The sequence below is a fragment of the Polypterus senegalus genome, chromosome 11 (assembly GCF_016835505.1).
Source record: "Polypterus senegalus isolate Bchr_013 chromosome 11, ASM1683550v1, whole genome shotgun sequence".
NCBI classification, from domain to species: domain Eukaryota; kingdom Metazoa; phylum Chordata; class Cladistia; order Polypteriformes; family Polypteridae; genus Polypterus; species Polypterus senegalus.
In genome coordinates, this window is record NC_053164.1 from 23624234 (window position 1) to 23643732 (window position 19499).

Genomic DNA, 19499 nt, shown 5'->3' on the forward strand with positions numbered 1-19499 from the left:
TCCATTTCAAATAAAACCTACAACACAATAAAGTGCGTAGAAAGTGAAGGCCTCTGAAAACTTTCTGAATTCACTGACATGGACTAGGTAGAGTGAAGCATCAAGTGCCATGGATTTGTCTCACCATTATTACAAATTCCGCACTAGTTGGTGTCTGGGTTGTGTTTTTTTTGTGCTGCGGGTTTTTCCTCAGGCACCGCTGGTTTTCTTCCACATCTTAAAGATGTGCATAGTTGGTAAATGAGCGATTCTAAATGGACCCATTGTGAGTGTGTATTTGAATGTGCCCTGTCGTTGACTGGCACCCGGCATGCGTCGTTCCTGCTCTTGTGTCAGATCCTGTGTGGACAGACTCAGATACCACCCCCCCATGGACCTGAACTCGTTTAATTAGGTTTGAGAATATTATGGTAAATTGTATTAATTGCACATCGGGTATTAAAAGAGAGAACTGTCCAGTCTTGTCAAAGCAAGTATTATACCCAAAAATAGTGTAGCTGAATCAAGTTGTTTACCAGTAAAATGAATTAATAGCACATACTGCGCTCCTCTTCTTTTATCATGCTCCTAATAAGCAGCTGCTCCACTATGACGGAAACATTATTCAACATTTCTATGAGCCTCTTAAGTGTTTTAGCTTTGGGGTACAACTTAAGGTGCCATTAATTACTAAACTTGGCTGAACATATCTAACTCTGGTTGCTTAAATGACACCAAAAGAATCAGGAGGAATTGGTAAATCATCCGACATCACTGGATTATAAGATTTTGTTGGCCAGTTACAGCTCTGCGTTAGGTAGACTCTCATTTCAAATATCAGATTAAACATTTTACTTAAGTAAATCTTTAAAGCTCTTCATGTTCTGCCCACCAGCAAAACTACAGGCCTCCAGGTTTATTTGCTAATGATGCTGTTTAAATAAAATAATGCAATTTAATGGTAAACTAGAGAGGATACGCAAATAACCACAATCAGATAAGATAGAAAACTCCTTAAAATGAGATTGGGTTCATCAGGTTTCATCAATCAGGTTCTGCGCTAGCACTTGACAACTTACAGTCAATAGGTGAGGTTACAGATGCTTGGGTTATAGTTGTGGTCTGCTGTCCGTGTCCTTGGCCGTGAGCGCTGGCCCCTGCTCCATGTTCCACAGTTCCAAGGTTGACTTTGATGTTTGATACGGAGTAATGGTAGCCAGGTCCAGCAGGACAGATCTCTTTAAAAGCCTCTGTAAAACAATAGATAGAGATGAGCCTGAACAGAATCCTTGCTAAGGGTAAAACAGCAGATATTTATTTATGCTATAAAGTGATAAATACTACACTAAAACATCTATAGAAGTGGATACAAAAAGTTTAATCAAGGCCCCCAAAACTGATATTTATTAATTGTGCCCATCCCTATACCAGGTGGATTGAAACAACACATCAAGGTACAGGTACATATGAACTTGACCGACTCCTTGAAATCTACTTTATAACAGGCAACATGGTTCAAACTGAGTTCAATTATTATTGAATTTAATTGTGGAGACAGAGAAGAAAGGTCCCACATGCAGACACAGAGGTACAACTGAATGTACAGCTTTAAACTCTAAGCAAACTCTTGTGCCGGTTGAACACAAGAGTCATGTGCTCTAGATCATGCACTAAAAGGTTCACAGGTCCATTGAGAGAGATAATTAACCTCATCCAGTCAGAGCCAAGGGAATTTTATGGTTGGTATGGTGTTGTATAAGCAGGTAGAGGGATCATCTACATGAACCTATCGGGGTAAGCACATCAACAACACTACCACCTGGAGAAACACTTTCTCTAACAGCCTTTACACCTCCAACAGAAGACCACAGGATGAGTCGCACGATGACCAATAGCATCACTCCCTGTTTGGCCCACCACCATCCACCATACAGGCTATTTTAAAGAATGACATTGCTGAAAGTTGGTGGAAACTATTCAGAAGTGGATGGAGCTCTGCCACTGAAAGCAATTTTGAACCTGTTTCCCCGAGGGAGGCTCTGAAGGATGACAACAGTCATTTTCATTTGGACTTTCTCTTTACCGTTCTTTATTTGCCTAACAATAAATGGGGGTGGGCGGCACGGTGGCGCAGTGGTAGCGCTGCTGCCTCGCAGTTAGGAGACCCGGGTTCGCTTCCCGGGTCCTCCCTGCATGGAGTTTGCATGTTCTCCCCGTGTCTGCGTGGGTTTCCTCCGGGCACTCCGTTTCCTCCCACAATCCAAAGACATGCAGGTTAGGTGGATTGGTGATTCTACATTGGCCCTAGTGTGTGCTTGGTGTGTGTGTGTGTTTGTGTGTGTCCTGCGGTGGGTTGGCACCCTGCCCAGGATTGGTTCCTGCCTTGTGCCCTGTGTTGGCTGGGATTGGCTCCCGTGACCCTGTATTCGGATTCAGCGGGTTAGACAATGGATGGATAAATGGGGGTCCCAGCAGATCCCCAACTCTTTATAATCTCTATGTTTTCTTTTCTTTACAACATAAAGAAGAGAAAAAAATCAAATAAATCTGAAACTTGTTGCGTGCAATAAGCAATAAATCTTACATGTATTGTGACTTGCAGAAATATACATTATTGAATTTAATGAAAAATACAATCTTTTTCTCTTGGTTCAAATAACATTAGCTAGCTGATCAGGTCTATGCCTACACATAATCACTAATTGTTATAGAATGAGGTCACAAAACTGATCATCACAAGTTAACAGCTCAGAAAACAAAATACAAACGAGTTACAGTTCCTAGGCTACACAACTTGGCAGCTTCTATCAGTGAGACAGAAATTCACCTAACAAGAGAGACTACAAAAATTACATTATTAGAAAATGTATACAAAAACAAGCATTTCAGCCCAACAAAGCTTTCCAAAAGTCTTACTAAATAACATCAAGTCGAGTTTTGAAATTTCCTAAAGTCCTACTCACAACTTAATCGCTTATGTCATGTGTTTGTAGTTCTCTGTGTGAAGAAAAACATTACTGTGTGAAATTTACCCTAACAAGTTTCCAACTGTGTCCTCGTATTCTTGATGAACTCATTTAACATAACAATCTCGATCCACTGGAATAATTCCCTTCATAATTTTAAACACTTCCATCATGTCACCTCTTAAACATCTTTTGCTTAAACTATAAAGGTGCAGATCTTTTATTCTCATCCCCTGTAGCTCTGCAATCAGCCTAGTCACTCTTCTCTAGATCTTTTCTAGCACTGCTATGTCCTTTTTGTAGCCTGGAGACCAAAACTGCACACAGTACTCCAGATGAGGCCTCACCAGTGTGTTATAATGGTTGAACAGAACTTCCTGTGACTTGCACTCAACACATCAGGGCGCTATATAACCTGACATTCTGTTACCCTTATTAATGGCTTCTGAATACTGTCTGGAAAGTCCACTATGACTCTCCGGTAACTCTCATGAACAAAACTTCAAATTTCAGACCTCCCATTGTGAATTCAAACAGTCCTTAAAAACACTGTGGGAGTCAATCAGAAAATTGCCTGTCACTAGCTTATCCACCTAGATAACCCATACTGAGTGAGTTTCCCGGTACTACAAAGAATGACAAGTTCCAATACTTTTCAGCCAAGAAGTACAAGCAGTTTACTTTCTTACAGTACAGTATATGGAATGTAAGCTACTGCTCTAAATAGTATATTTGAGCAGGGCCACAAGTACTATGTATATATATACATATACAGTACAGTGGTGTGAAAACTATTTGCCCCCTTCCTGATTTCTTATTCTTTTGCATGTTTGTCACACAAAATGTTTCTGATCATCAAACACATTTAACCATTAGTCAAATATAACACAAGTAAACACAAAATGCAGTTTTTAAATGATGGTTTTTATTATTTAGGGAGAAAAAAAAATCCAAACCTGATCAGAAAGATCTCCACTGCTTTTCAGATAAGTATTGCCCAGTATCATGTTAAAATACTCTCATGACAAACTCCTTATTAAACAGTTTGTCCAGAGAAAATGGTCTGACTGGAACATCCTAAAAGACGGCGGTATTTTGCAGTGCCCGAAATATGTACATCACGGGTCAGGTCGCCGCCACCGCCAGGCTGCCAATGAAAAGACAACCAGCAGCATTTGCTCACGAATAAGCAGCTCTTCCCATGGCCCTGGAAATACAAGTGTCAGTGTGCCAAATTTACATTGTGTGGAAATAAACCCTGATCACAGTTCTGTGCAAAAAGATGCCTCATTAACTAATTTTGATCTGTTTAACTCGAGATCTCTTAATGGCAAAGCATTGGTGCTGTCAGAACTCATCACTGACATCAAACTTGATATACTGTGTTTAACAGAGACTTGGCAAAAACCGAACGAATTTATGTCTCTCACAGAGGCGACTCCACCTGGTTTCACTTTGGATACAGAACCTCGCAGCTCTAGACAAGGAGGTTAACTTGCGGTAATTATCAGAGCAGACTTAAATATCAAATGAATCCCAATTGGCTGTCCATTGTCTTTTGAGTGCCTGGCTCTTAAACTAATAACAGAATCGGGTCCTGTCTCACTCATTGTTCTTTATTGTCCCCCAAAATACAATGCATCCTTCTTATCTGATCTGATTGAACTTTTAACCTACCTAAGGTCTTATTCTCAGAGAATTATCCTTCTTGGTGATTTCAACATCCATATTGACATTACTACATCTAAACTGAGAAATGAATTCCTATCCTTACTGGAGTGTTTTGACTTGACACAACATGTTGATTTTCCCACCCACTCTGGTGGTCATATACTGATCTGATCTGCACTTCTGGACTATCTGTTGCCAATATTTACAGCACTGATTTGGGACTCTCTGACCATAAAGCATTATTTTTCACTGTCTCACTGCCTTTACCACCTCTTACCTGTAAATGACAAATTTCTTACAGAAACCTTAAAAATATCTGTCCCTCTATCCTTTCTGGATCCATTTCTGATCTTTTACTGTCTGCACCTATTCCGTCAACACTAGATAGTCTTGTTGACCACTATAACTCTACAGATTTTTTTTTTTTCTCCAGCCTTTGGAGTTTTTTTTGTTTTTTTCTGTCCACCCTGGCCATCGGACCTTACTCTTATTCTATGTTAATTAATGTTGACTTATGTTTATCTTTTATTGTGTCTTCTATTTCTCTATTCATTTTGTAAAGCACTTTGAGCTACATTTTTTTGTATGAATATGTGCTATATAAATAAATGTTGATTGATTGATTGATAACTCAGCTCTTCATTCAGCATTAGATAAAACAGCTCCTTTAAAATATAAGGAGGTTTCCTTTAAACGTTCAGCTCCTTGGTATAACTCAGAGTTGCGATCTATGAAAGCAGCTGGCCGACGCCTTGAGAGAATGTCACGTAAGACTGGCCTCACTGTGCACATCCAGGCTTTCTCTGACCACCAAAGAGCTTACAGAGAAGCACTAACTGCTGCTAAGAACACCCACTATGGCAGAATAATAGAAAGTGGCCACGATAACCCAAGGGTTTTGTTTTCTGTAGTTAATAAACTACTTTAAACCACATCTGTCCCAACTATCTCTTCTACTGAAGTCTGTGAGGATTTCCTCCACTTTTTCCGTAACAAAATTAAAGATCTAAATAATTCAACTAACATAAATACATCATCTGTTTTCCCACTCCATCTAGCTACTTCTCTAAGTTCTCACCAGTCACATCTGCGTTTGTTAATAACCTGCTTTGTAAGATGAGGCCGACTACTTGTGTACTGGACCCCATCCCCAGCACACTACTTAAATCCTGCCTTCATGCCATAATCCTGACTGTTACAACAATAATAAACTCATCCCTTGACACTGGCTCTGTGCCGCTCACTTTTAAAATAGCTTCTGTAAACCCAATATTAAATAAGTCTGGTCTTGATGCTGACAATTTTAACAATTTTCAGCCTATTTCCCACTTACCTTTCCTGTCAAAAGTTCTTGAGCGTGTTGTAGCCTCCCAGCTCACCAATCACTTAACCTCTAATAACTTGATGGAACCCTTTCAGTCTGGTTTCAGGGTGCGGCACAGCTGTGAAACTGCTCTGCTCCAAGGGTAACCAATGATTTGCTTATGGCAGCAGACTCTGGACAAACCAGCCAATTAATTCAGTTAGCCTCAGTGCAGCATTTGACACTGTCAGACATGACATTCTACTGTCCAGAATGGAGAACATGCTGGGTATCTCTGGCACTGACCTCCAGTGGTTCAAGTCCTATCTGACTGATAGGCAAGAGTTTGTTAGTCTTGGCAACAGCAGATCCAGCACAGGGCCAATCACACAAGAAGTTCCTCAGGGTTCTGTCCTCGGCCTTCTGCTTTTTTGTATTTATATGCTTCCCCTTGGCTGTATTATTCGTAGTTATGGACTGGGTTATCATCTTTATGCAGATGACACTCAACTCTACTTCAATGTTAAAAGTGGAACTTCATCAGAGCTTTCTCAGCTCACAACCTGCCTTAGTGAAATTAAAACCTGGATGGAGCAGAACTCTTTAAAATTAAATTGCAACAAAACTGAACTCCTGCAAATTGGGACTAAAATGCAACTTAATAAAATGAGCTCCTTCCCAGTCCATCTTGGCGGTGATCTCATCAGACCTGCCTCTACTGCAAAGAATCTTGGTGTCATTTTGATTCCTCCCTCTTATTCCACCCACATAAATAAATCATCATTAAGAAACTTTCTTACTTTCACCTCCGTAACATATCCCGTGTTCGCTCTTTCTTCTCCTTTTCTAATGCTGAGAAACTTGTCCCTGCTTTTGTCACATCCCGCATCGATTATTGTAACCCACTGCTGGCAGGTGGCCCTTCTAATCTTATATCACAGGTCCAGCTTATTCAAAACGTGGCTGCAAGAGTCCTTACTCAAACCAGCAGCAGCGAGCACATCACACCCATCCTGCTCCGTCTTCACTGGCTCCCTGTGTCTTACAGAATCGAATATAAAATCCTACTAATAACCTACAAAGCCTCAAATAACCTCGCGCCAAACTACATCAGTGACCTTCTCCATCACTATGTGCCTGTCCGCCCACTAAGGTCCTCTGATTCTGGCCATCTTGTTGTGCCCCACACTAATCTACACTCCATGGGTGACAGGGCCTTCAGCTGTATAGCCCAGACTCTGGAATGACCTACCGAAATTAATCAGGTCAGTTGATTCCATGAATTCTTTTAAAAAACAACTCAAAACTCATCTGTTCAGGAAGGCTTTTAGCTCTATTTGACTTCATTACCCTTCTCTCAGTTTACCTCTCTGTCAAGATGCTCATGTAACCTGTATGTGTGTGCTGGACCATCAATTATGTTGTCTGCTAGGCTTTTCTCTGAATTTATTGTCTTAATCTTCTTTATTTATTTATTTGGTTTGTACTACGCTATATACTGTATACCCTGCCGTTCTTTTTTATATTCTGTAAGTGTCTTGAGCATGGGAAATGCTCTATATAAATAAAATGTATTATTATTATTTTATTATTATTACTCACCTGATCCAAAGGCAGGGCACCGATCACAAGTTCTGCCCCATGCTTTTCCCACCCGGCTACAACAGCACACCTGCTTAGTGATGTTTCTCAAGAGGGGCAAGGAGCAGAAACCAGTCTTCAGCACACGGTAGCACTGCCCTTTGACTTCGGACAGTGCATGATGAGCTGGGGATAAAACACAGAACAGCAAACTTTAATATATACTTCCTTGGCAAATTGTTAGGGAGACCTGCTCATCCAAGTAATTAACTAATCAACCGCTCATGTGGAAGCAGTACAATGCAAAAAATCATGCAGATACAGGTCATGAGTTTCAAACATCAAACACCATAATGACACCTCAGATGATTTTCAGCGTTGCATGGATGTTGGTACCAGATGGACTGGTGTGAGTATTTCTGTAAGTGCTGATCTCCTGTGATTTTCACAAATAACAGTCTCAAGAGTTTACTCAGAATGGTGAGAAAAACAAAAACGTCCAGTGAGTGCCAGTACTGTGAATGGAAATGCCTTGTTGATGAGAGGGGTCAGAGGAGAATGGCCAGACTTGGTCAAGCTGACAGGTAGGCTATTGAAACTCACAAAGCCATTCTGTACAACTGTGGAGAGCAGAAAAGCATTTCAGAAAGCACATGTCAGAATCTGAGATAGATGGACTGCAACAGCAGAAGACCATATCAGGTTCCACTCCTGTCAGCCAAAAACAGAAAGCTAAAGGTGCAGTGGGCACAGGCTCACCAAAACTGAACAGGTGAAGACTGGAAAAAATGTAGAAAGGTTAGTCAGAAATTGGTGCTACTGCATGAGTCCATGCACCCAAACTGCTTTGTGCCAATAGTCCAGGGTGGTTGCGGTTGTGTGATGGTGTGAGGAATATTTTCTTGGCACAGTTTGAGCCCCTTAATATTAATCTATCATTGCCTGAATGCCATGGCCTGAGTATTGTTGCATCAGTTAAATGGCCACAATTTACCCATCTTCCAATGGCTACTTTCAGCAAAACAATGCACCATGTCACAAAGCGAAAGTCATCTCAAATTCGTTCCATGAACATGACAATGAGTTCTGATTTCTTCAATGGTCTTCCTGGTCATCGGCTCTGAGTCCAACAGAACTCCTTTGGGATGTTGTAGAACAAGAATACATCTGCAGCAATTGTGCGATGCAGTCTTGTCAACATGGGCCCGAATCTCAAATGAATATCTCCAACATCTTGTAAAATCCATGCCAATTTAGCGGGTGGTGGGTTCATGACGTCCTAGACACAGATGTTTGCTCAAACATAACCTTACAAATGTCATCTTTCTGATGAAATTCCTAAGCAAAACCTTGACAAAAATGAACATTTTAGAAACACCCTCCATCAATCTAGTCTGGGAATCACCTTCAGGGTTTAACCGAGGTAAGCGATTCAACCAAAACCAGGAGGAGGCATTGTTGCTCTTCATTACGCAGTACCGAGAAGAGCCCTGGCAACTGACACAGGGAAATTCACTCGAAAGAGGCCCCAAATATTCTTTTGTAACTCCTGTTAGGATGAAGCAATCTGAACCAAAAAAAATTTGCTATATACCTTGACGTATGTGTAATCGATTGCATTACATGCGATGCTGGAAGTGGCTTCCATTTTCTGCCATACACATTTCGGTATGGCGCTCCATGTTCCTGAACATATTGGCAAGTGTCTCAGGGGGAATAGCAGCAACTTCACGTTGGATGTTTTTCTTCAAATCTTCCACAGGGCTCGGCTTGTTCCGATAGACTTTTCCTTTAAGCAGACCCCAAAGGGAGAAGTCTGGTGGTGTCAGATCTGGCAACCGTGGTGGACAAAGCCCTTTGAAATTCCCCTGTTGTTGAAGAAGGACTCCATTTCTACCATGCTTCTTGCTGATGTGTGACACGTTGCTCCATCTTCCTGGAAGTAGCCAACCGTTAACTCATAATCATCTAGTTGATCTTGACATTGCTTAAACGAATTGGTGATCCAACAGGTTTGCACAATGAAGATGAGCTGGTCAATACTGTACAGCACCACCCTGATGAGAAGTCGAGTGACTGAGTGAAGTCGTACGGGCTGTATGCACTGAAGAAGTTGCTAACGGAGGTTAAATGTTGCGACAGCTGTCCAGCACCTTACCTCATTGCTTCAACGCATGGGCATCCCGACTTGTTCGAAGCTCCATTTACTGAGGAGCACATTGCATGTTGTTTTGTTCAGATGGCTTTGTCTGAGCGAGAGTTATTACAGAATATTCACGGCCTCTTTCGAGTGAATCTCCCTGTACCACCCTCAGTGCCTGGAGAAGGCCACGCCCCTTCCGGTCAGGACCATATAAAAAGAGGTATGCCCAGAGTACCATGTCTCATTTGGACCTGAACTCAGACATGGAAGGAGTTCCTGAGCTGCCTGAAATAGGTTTGTTTCAACCGTTGTGTGTTTTGTAAAGCTGCTTGGTTTGAATCCTACCTGGCAGGTAGAAAATTCTTTGTTAGTTGTGGTAATCACATCTCAAAGACACATGATATCCAATATGGTGTTCCACAAGGCTCTATCCTGGGTCCGCTGCTCTTCTCAATCTACATGCTTCCGTTAGGTCAGATTATCTCAGGTTACAACGTGAGCTACCACAGCTATGCTGATGACACACAGCTGTACTTATCAATAGCACCTGATGACCCGACTCTGTTGTTTCACTAACACAATGTCTTACTGGTATTTCTGAATGGATGAATAGTAATTTTCTCAAACTAAATAAAGAGAAAACTGAAATTTTAGTAATTGGCAATAATGGATTCAATGAGGTTATCAGAAATAAACTTGATGCATTAGGATTAAAAGTTAAGACGGAAGTAAAAAACTTAGTGGTAACTGTTGACTGTAATCTGAATTTTAAATCGCATATTCATCAGACCACTAGCACAGCATTTTTTCACTTAAGAAACATAGCAAATGTTAGACCTCTTATATCATTGAAAGATGCAGAGAAATTAATTCACTCTTTTGTTTTCAGTCGTCTAGATTACTTTAACGCACTCCTCTCAGGACTACCCAAAAAAGACATAAATCACTTGCAACGAGTGCAGAATGCAGCTGCTAGAATCCTAACTAGGAAAAGAAAAACCGAACACATTTCTCCAGTTTTGATGTCGCTACACTGGTTACCTGTGTCTTTCAGGATTGACTTTAAAATACTGCTTATGGTTTATAAAGCCTTAAATAATCTCGCTCCATTTTATATATATATAATATATTATAATGTCTGACACCCTATATTCCAAATCGTAACCTTAGATCCTCAAATGAGTGTCTCCTTAGAATTCCAAAAGCTAAACTTAAAAGAAGTGGTGAGGCGGCCTTCTGCTGCTATGCACCTAAAATCTGGAATAGCCTGCCAATAGGATTTGCCAGGCTAATACAGTGGAGCACTTTAAAACACTGCTGAAAACACATTACTTTAACATGGCCTTTTTATAACTTCACTTTAACTTAATCCTGATACTCTGTATGTTCAATTCATCATAATAACTATTCATAGTGGCTCTAAAATCCGTACTGACCCCAACTCTCTCTTCTGTTTCTTTTTCCGGTTTCTTTGTGGTGGCGGCCTGCGCCACCACCACCTACTCAAAGCATCATGATGCACCAACATTGATGGACTGAAAGCCAGAAGTCTACGTGACCATCATCATCAGGTCCTTCCACGAAAATCCTAAATACAAAGAGGACTATTTGATTTATGTTAGGTAGAATGCCCAGAGGGGACTGGGCGGTCTCTTGGTCTGGAACCCCTACAGATTTTATTTTTTTCTCCAGCCTCTGGAGTTTTTTTTTTGTTTTGTTTTTTCTGTCCACCCTGGCCATCGGACCTTATTTATTCTATGTTAATTAATGTTGACTTATTTTTATTTTTTATTGTCTATTTTTCGATTCTTCTTTTTCTAAAGCACTTTGAGCTACAATTTTTTTTTGTATGAAAATGTGCTATATAAATAAATGTTGTTGTTGTTGTTGTTTGCTTCTGTAGAGGCTGGATTGGCAAACATTTCTTTCGATAGCAAGCCACAATACTTTTGTGTTTCTTTCACTAAATGAGGTTGCCCACCTGGCTCCCCAAGTCTTCCTGGCTATGACACTACTGCAAAACATAATGACTCAGTACTTACTGCTTGACAACTTGATCTTTTTTAAAACAACACATCTGTCATTATTTGAAAAGATTCTGGAGTTGACATGCCGCTTAAGAAGAAAAAAGAGACCTGAGTGTAGACTGATTGGCAAAACTGGCAGATTTGTGCATTTAAAATTTTATCTACAATGAAAAAAAGTGTGCAGAAAGTGAAGAGGTCTGAATTCTTTGTATCCACTGTAGTTATATTTCTATCAAGCAGAAGCTGTGATCTCGTGCAATTTTTCAAATACACATAATGAAATATGAAGTTACTTTTCTGCTTTTGAAGAAGTCTAACGTATCTCTTCAGGATTCAAATAAGACAATCATATCTCTCTCTCTCTCTATATATATATATATATATAAAATCCAACGTCTGTCTCTCTATCTGTCTGTCTGTCTGTTCGTTTTTCACGAGAGAACTACTTAACGGATTTAGATTGGGTTTTGTTCTGTAATTTGCTACAACATTCCAGTTGATTTTGCGACTTCGGTCATCGAACTAAGTATCATAGTTCACTTGCAGGAGCGATTTATTCACCCTCATCCAAGACTGAGGCTGCGGGCCGAGGGGAGGGGGAAGTGTGACGTTAGCAGCAGGGAGCCGGGCAGGGCCCTCCTCACTCATGTGCCAGCCTCCGTTCGAATCGCTCTACCTCTGGCCACATTTTGGAGCATAGCTTGCGATACCTGTTTGTTTATTGATTTTTAAAGTCTGTCCTGTTTCACTGCTACGCAGGTGGAGCCATTTGGGGGGCTGCTAGCTCATGATAAAGTGTAAGGCCTGAAGAAGAAAATGAAACTTTGGAAACAGAGAATTGAAAACAAAAACGTCATAACTTAATCGACCAAATGAATGAGGCAGAAAAGAGGAATGAAGATGAGAATTGTCACCAACTAAAACCTGTTGCGATAAACCTTTTCAAAATGATGTTAAATAAATTTGAGCTCTATTTTCCTACAAGTCAAGACTCAAAATTTTTTTCTGGGTTCTGGGTCCATTGAATCTCAATGAACAAGTAAAGAGTCATCTATCTTTGAACAAAGAGGATATGTCAGCTGATCTTTCCTCAGACATCATGTTAAAAATGTGAACTTTTGACTAAAACTTCATAATGAATGTGGACCCAGTCCTTTTTGTTTCTACATGCTCATGTCAAGATGGATTTTCGACTGTAACTCCAACCAAATCAGAGTATCAAAATAGGCTAAAGATGACACCTACATCAAGCTTATCTTTACCTTATACCTATATATGATGATTTGTGAAGATCCCTCTCACTAAGACTGCCTAACAGAGTAAGATGAGGAGGAAGACAGAATGTTGCACACTTAGGGTACGAGAAGCCAGTTCCACTTTTTACCAGATAGTTACTTACAAATACAACGTCCATGCGCGGTGTCCAATAAGAATCCGGGCTTACAAATGCATGTGTAACTTCCTCTGGTGTTCACGCAATCTCCATTCCGACAGAACCCAGGTTCCAAACACTCATTAATATCTAGAAAAGGAAAATAAAAACTCAGTCAACACAAGGACTTTTCAGGAAAATGTAAAGAATATTCAAGCTCAACAGTGTGCAGAAGTGGATGATTTTCCAACGAACCCACATGATCTGCAAAGAATCACTTGAAATGTACACCGGAGGTAAATTAGGTGCAAATTAGGTGTGACTCCTTAGCTTGCCAAGATTTTTCTTTGGCCGATGCACAAGAAGTCCCAGTTACCTCATTAACGCATAGCCTGTTAAAATGCTGGCAGCGTATGGAGTGTTTACCTTCAGATACCCACAACCCATTGGTGAAGAAATGATTCAGACATTCAAAGTCAGGCACAAAAAGAACTAAGCAGGGTAATACTGGTGACCACATCTTTGCAGAACATTGTGCAGTAAATTCACAGTTTAATAAAGATGACTACATAAAAAACAAAACAGAACATGCTCCTTCAGTGAGCATCCAGCACTTTTTATATTGTGGAAGATTCGGACCCGGACACAAACAGGCAGACATAGAATGTCCCAAAACACATGTCTCTTTACAACCTCCACCACAGTGCACAAAAATACCACAATAAAGGTCCTTTCTCGCTCTCTCTTCTGCCGCCTCCAACTCTTCCCTCACAAGCTCCATCCTCTTCCACCCGACTCCGGCTGTTGAGTGTAGTGAGGTGGTCTCTTTTATACAGCACCCGGAAGTGCTCCAGGTGCTCCCTAATTAAAATCCGGCAGCACTTGCGGGCATGGCAGAAGTGCTGCCAGCGAGTTCAGCTCCTCTTCTGGCAGCAATTGCGGGTGTGGAGGAAGTGCTGCGGACCACAGTTCTGGAGCTGTCCAGGCACCCCCTAGTGGTGCCCATGTCCCTCCATAGGGTTGAGCTCCCAGGCTCTGTCGCCGCCATGTAATCCAGGGAGGTTGCCCCCTTATGGTGCAGGGAAGATACTGCCCTTTTTCCCAGTCCTTCCCTTTTTCCGGAGGCCCGGTGGGGCAAGGTCCCTGGACATCTGTCACAATATTTAAAATCTTAATTCTAAGAATCAGCCACATTATTCATTTTTATTTACTTTCCAAACCTACTTATTCCAATACAGGAAAGCCAGAGCCTATACAAATTACTGACAGTGATAAATTAGAAGTTTCTTCAAAGCTACTAGTCACGCCATATGCCAAGAACAATGTTGCTGGTTTCACCACCTTCACTTTAGTTGACTACTACTTTAAGACCAATCTAGCATTGACATTTTTCTTGTGACAGACAGTCAGTGTTCTTACCCGACCAGGATACCTGGGAGATGGAAGGCAAGGCATCTTTCACTGCTACCCCTGGAATGCAGCACTCCAAGGTTGCAGCAGCATCAAGGGACTTGGAGTTCAGCCCTGTTGGGTGCCGTGGGTGCCACCAGAGGGTGCTAAGAGGACCAAGGAGACCTAAGTTATGGGGTTTCTGTTTTTTCTGAAAGTGCTTACAGAAGTCTTTTGGGGTAACCTAACTGAAAAGGAGCTCCCTGCCTCAGATAGAGGAGCCAGAGTCGGGAGGAGATGGATAAAGCTTGTCAGGAGGCAGTGACTGGAGAAAAGGAAGATGAGTCATTGTGTGCTATTGTGCGTGTACATATTTGTGGCTGTGGTGGGAAACGCTTTGGTGAAGAGTTTCCCATAATAAAGACACCTTGTGTTTTAAACTTGTGCCATGTGTCTGTCTGTGTTGGGTATGGGTAGCTGGAGAGCCATCTGGTGTCCACCCTGTCTGTACCTCCTTGCTTCTCCACTAGGCATCCCAGGTCCTCTTCAAAAGTGTCACCATCTGCTTTGAAGATACTGTCGGTTTTGGTGTTGATCTAATGAACTTGGTCTTCTTCTTCTTCTTGCTGATGTTCAGCCCTATCTTGGCTGATTTGGCTGTGACATGTTCTTAATTGTCCTTTCATTTGGCTGTGATTGGGTGAGAGAAGTGCTACGTTATCTGAGAAGCTGAGGTTATATAGCTGTGTCCACAGAGTCCACTATATTAAATTCTTCTTTCCAAATGTGTTTGATTTCATGATCCAATCGATCACAAGGAGGAACAAAAAAGATGACAGTAGGCAATCCTATAGTACTCCAGTCATTACTTCAAAAGAGTCTGATGACTGGCCTACATGGATGAAAGTGCAAGACATACCCTCATTGGTGCCCTGTAGAAGTGAAATATATTTTGCTGGTATACCATAGTGTTTTATATCCATTATGCTTCTCATAATCAATACAACTGACATAGAGAGAAGAGTTCCATTCCAGTGACTGTTCTACAATGATTCAGATTGGTGTCAAGAATGCAGTTAGGCTTGGGAGTGGACAGATTCTCACTATAAGAGCGTGTGATGTTGAACAGTGAAACCTGAGACAAAGCTGAGCTGCAGATGTCTCTTTTCAGAATCAAGAATACCACTATAATGGCTATAATGCAGGCCCTTAATCTGCAATTGCTGCGTCCTCGGTATGACGTCAATCTGCACCCAGCACTGCAAACAGGTTCTCCAACTTATAGGGAAAACTCAAGGATTGGTGGCAAGATTAGCACTCAAGCCACAGTTAGAAAACTCACAGTGTTCATTGTGGTGCTGAGCTGTCACCCACTGCACTGCTGCACTTGGGTCTCAATCTGGGTGGTGGACTGTGTGGTAGGTGCGGCAACACAATGTAATATTTATGTCGCTCTGATGTCACATGTGATGAAGACCATGGAGCGGCTGCTGCTTCACCACCTGAGGCCACAGGTCCGCCACACCCTCGACTCTCTGCAGTTCGCATACCAGGAGAAGGTGGGAGCGGAGGATGCCATCATCTATATGCTACACTGATCCCTCTCCCACTTAGACAGAGGCAGTGGTGCTGTAAGAATTATGTTTCTGGACTTCTCTAGCACCTTCAACACCATCCAACCTCTGCTCCTTAGAGACAACCTGACTGAGATGGGAGTAGACTCACACCTGGTGGCATGGATCGTGGACTATCTTACAGACAGACCTCAGTATGTGCGTCTCGGCTACTGCAGGTCTGACATTGTGGTCAGCAACACAGGAGCGCCGCAGGGGACTGTACTTTCTCCGGTCCTGTTCAGCCAACATACATCAGACTTCCAATATGAGTCGGAGTCCTGCCACATGCAAAAGTTTGCTGATGACACTGCTATCGTGGGCTGCATCAGGAGTGGGCAGGAGGAGGAGTATAGGAACCTAATCAAGGACTTTGTTAAATGGTGCGACTCAAACCACCTACAACTGAACACCAGCAAAACCAAGGAGCTGGTGGTGGATTTTAGGAGGCCCAGGCCCCTCATGGACCTCGTGATCATCAGAGGTGACTGTGTGTAGAGGGTGCAGACCTTTAAATACCTAGGAGTGTAGCTGGATGATAAATTGGACTGGACTGCCAATACTGATGCTCTATGTAAGAGAGGACAGAGCCGACTATACTTCCTTAGAAGGCTGGCGTCCTTCAACATCTGCAAAAAGATGCTACAGTTATTCTATCAGACAGTTGTGGCGAGCGCCCTCTTCTAAGCGGTGGTGTGCTGGGGAGGCAGCATAAAGTAGAGGGACAACCTCACGCCTGGACAAACTGGTGAGGAAGGCAGGCTCTATTGTAGACACGGAGCTGGAGAGTTTGACATCCGTGGCAGAGCGATGGGCACTGAGCAGGCTCCTGTCAATCATGGAGAATCCACCGCATCCACTGAACAGGATCATCTCCAGACAGAGGAGCAGTTTCAGTGACAGACTGCTGTCACCATCCTGCTCCACTGACAAAATGAGAAGATCATTCCTCCCCCACACCATATGCGACTCTTCAATTCCACCTGGTGGGTAAACGTTAATATTATACAAAATTATTGTCTGTCTGTTATACTTTCATTGTTATCACTCATTAATTTAATATTGTTCTTTATCAGTATGCTGCTGCTGGAGTATGTGAATTTCCCCTTGGGATTAATAAAGTATCTATCTATCTATTTATTATATAATGCATTTCTATCTATCTATCTATCTATCTATCTATCTATCTATCTATCTATCTATCTATCTATCTATCTATCTATCTATTATATAGTGCATTTCTATCTATTTATCTATTATTACATTTATATTTATTTGCTTAGAAGACACTCTTATCTCAAGGAACTTATAAAAGAGGTCAACATAATGGAGTAACATTAGCCTTGGGCCTGTTTGTCAGCAAATGTAACAGGACAGGTAACAAAAGTTGATTTCCACAAGTGAATTCTGTCAGTCTGTGTATCTTTCTTTTTTATCTTATATTCGTTAAAGATGACAAGGACTATTAGAAGGTGAATTTGCCTCAGATACAAATATTAAATATGGAATGAATCCCATATCAGAAATGAAACAAAAAAGAGAAAAATAAAAAGTTGTGCTGTCTCTTCTGATCAGTTTTTCTTTTTATAATCATGTGCTTTTGGCAACTCCATACCAAAATGTTTATCGTGAGTGAGAGAATTCAGCATATCCATGAGGTTTTGATAGCTGGACAGGGGTTGTGACTCCCTAAGGGTCAGCAGTGTGTTTAGTACCTGCTGTCTGGTTAAGTCAATGTATCGTCCTCGTCATGCGCCCTGACACACTGTCCATCAATAGCCTTTTGGCGAGTTTCATCTTCTGGATTAGCTTCTGCTGTGAAACATGGAATTAGCTCAATGTGTATTTACATTAGTGTGCTTATTAGCACTTTTCATCAAGCTTGTTAATGTCTGACTTAAAGTATGAGAGGACCACCATTAGTGTGAGCCTGTTAGCTGCTCCCTATGTCCAAGCTCTCCTTCTCACCCCAGCCAAACCAGTTTAATACCTGTAACAGTAACTGAACCTCCAGAAAGAGGACTGTGAATGTGACTTTTCTCTGTCATCGTCTATGTATTTATACAAGGCTGTAGAACAGCTCAGTTTTGTTTAATGGGCAACAGTTGTTATCTGCAACAGCTGTACGCTTTCTCTGTGTTATCTGTCATCCTGCACAATTCATTTCCTGAAAACAGCTGTCCCCTGGCTCAGAAACTCTCCCAAACACTCTAATTAATGCAACATGAACTGAATTCTGCTCTGTGACTTTTTTATTTTGTTTTTGAGATTTGCAATACGTCGAACACGATTTTTTCCGGTTCTTAACTTATCTGGCTTGAACGACATTTCAGACGTTTTCCTTCATGATTTCAGGAGGCCTGTAATGTCGACTGCAGACTATACAATAATAACAACAACACAAAAAATTCTATAGATGTGTTGACATTGCAAGAGATTTCTTTATTTGGAAAACTAAACCCTGTCCAGCAAGGCATATGAGAATTAAGTGCTTCCTGCCAATGGCGGTGTGGGCCAATTCAGCTACTTGGAGCTGAAAGAAATACAGTGGGAAAAAAATAAGTTTGTGAAGCTTTGGGAAGGAAGGTTTACTGCATCAACTGGTCAGAAAATGTAATCTGATCTTCATCTAAGTCACAAGTATAGAGAAACACGATACACTAATAACACTTAAAGTAATTCGAATCTTCCATGATTTTATTGAACGCACACATCAAACATTCAAAGTGTGCTATGGACAAAGTTAGTGAACCCCTGGAATTAATAACCTGTCCTTCAACAGCAATGACGGGCACTTCTGGTAACTGCAAATCAGACCTACACAAGGTTCATGACAGAACAGTTTCAGCTCAGCCATATTCTTAGGTGGTCTTGTGTGAACGATTCCCTTGAGGTCATTCCACAGCATCTCCACTGGGTTAAGGTCTGGGCTCTGACTGGGTACACTCCAAAAGGTGGATTTCCTGTTACTGAAGCCATTCTGCAGGCTTACTTTGATGGTTAGAGTTGTTGTCCTACTGCATCACCCAACCTCTACTGACTTTCAGCTGGTGGACAGCCACCCTGACATTATCCAGCAGGTTACATTAGTAAACTTGGGAATTTATTTGCCCCTTGATGATGGGAATCTATCCAGAGTCATCATGATGCTCCCTCCAATATATTTTACCATTGGGATGACGTCTTCTTGTTGGTATGTCGCACCCCTTTTTATGCCATATGTACTGCTGGGTTTTCTTACCGAACAATTCAACCTTTGTTTCACCAGTTCACAAAACATTTTTTCCAGTAGCATGGTGGAGTATTAAGATGGTCTTTGGCTAACTTTAGGTAAGCAGCAATGGTTTGTAGTAGAAGGCAGTATCGTCCTCCTTGGTGTCCTGCCATCAAAAATATTATGGTAGACTCATGAATGGAGATGTTCACCTGCTCCAATGATTCCACCAAGCTTTTAG

The 19499-nt window shown here is 41.6% G+C and overlaps 1 protein-coding gene across 1 annotated transcript in view; it reads right to left on the reverse strand.

Moving 5' to 3' along the window:
* Nucleotides 1-19499, reverse strand: part of LOC120538740 (latent-transforming growth factor beta-binding protein 1-like) — a 616227-nt gene that overhangs the window by 123910 nt on the left and 472818 nt on the right. The window contains exons 10-12 of the mRNA XM_039768171.1: nucleotides 13070-13192; nucleotides 7522-7686; nucleotides 1059-1229 (exon numbers count right to left, since the gene is read on the reverse strand). Coding sequence (XP_039624105.1) covers nucleotides 1059-1229; nucleotides 7522-7686; nucleotides 13070-13192 — 459 coding nt within the window. The remainder of the gene's footprint in view (nucleotides 1-1058; nucleotides 1230-7521; nucleotides 7687-13069; nucleotides 13193-19499) is intronic.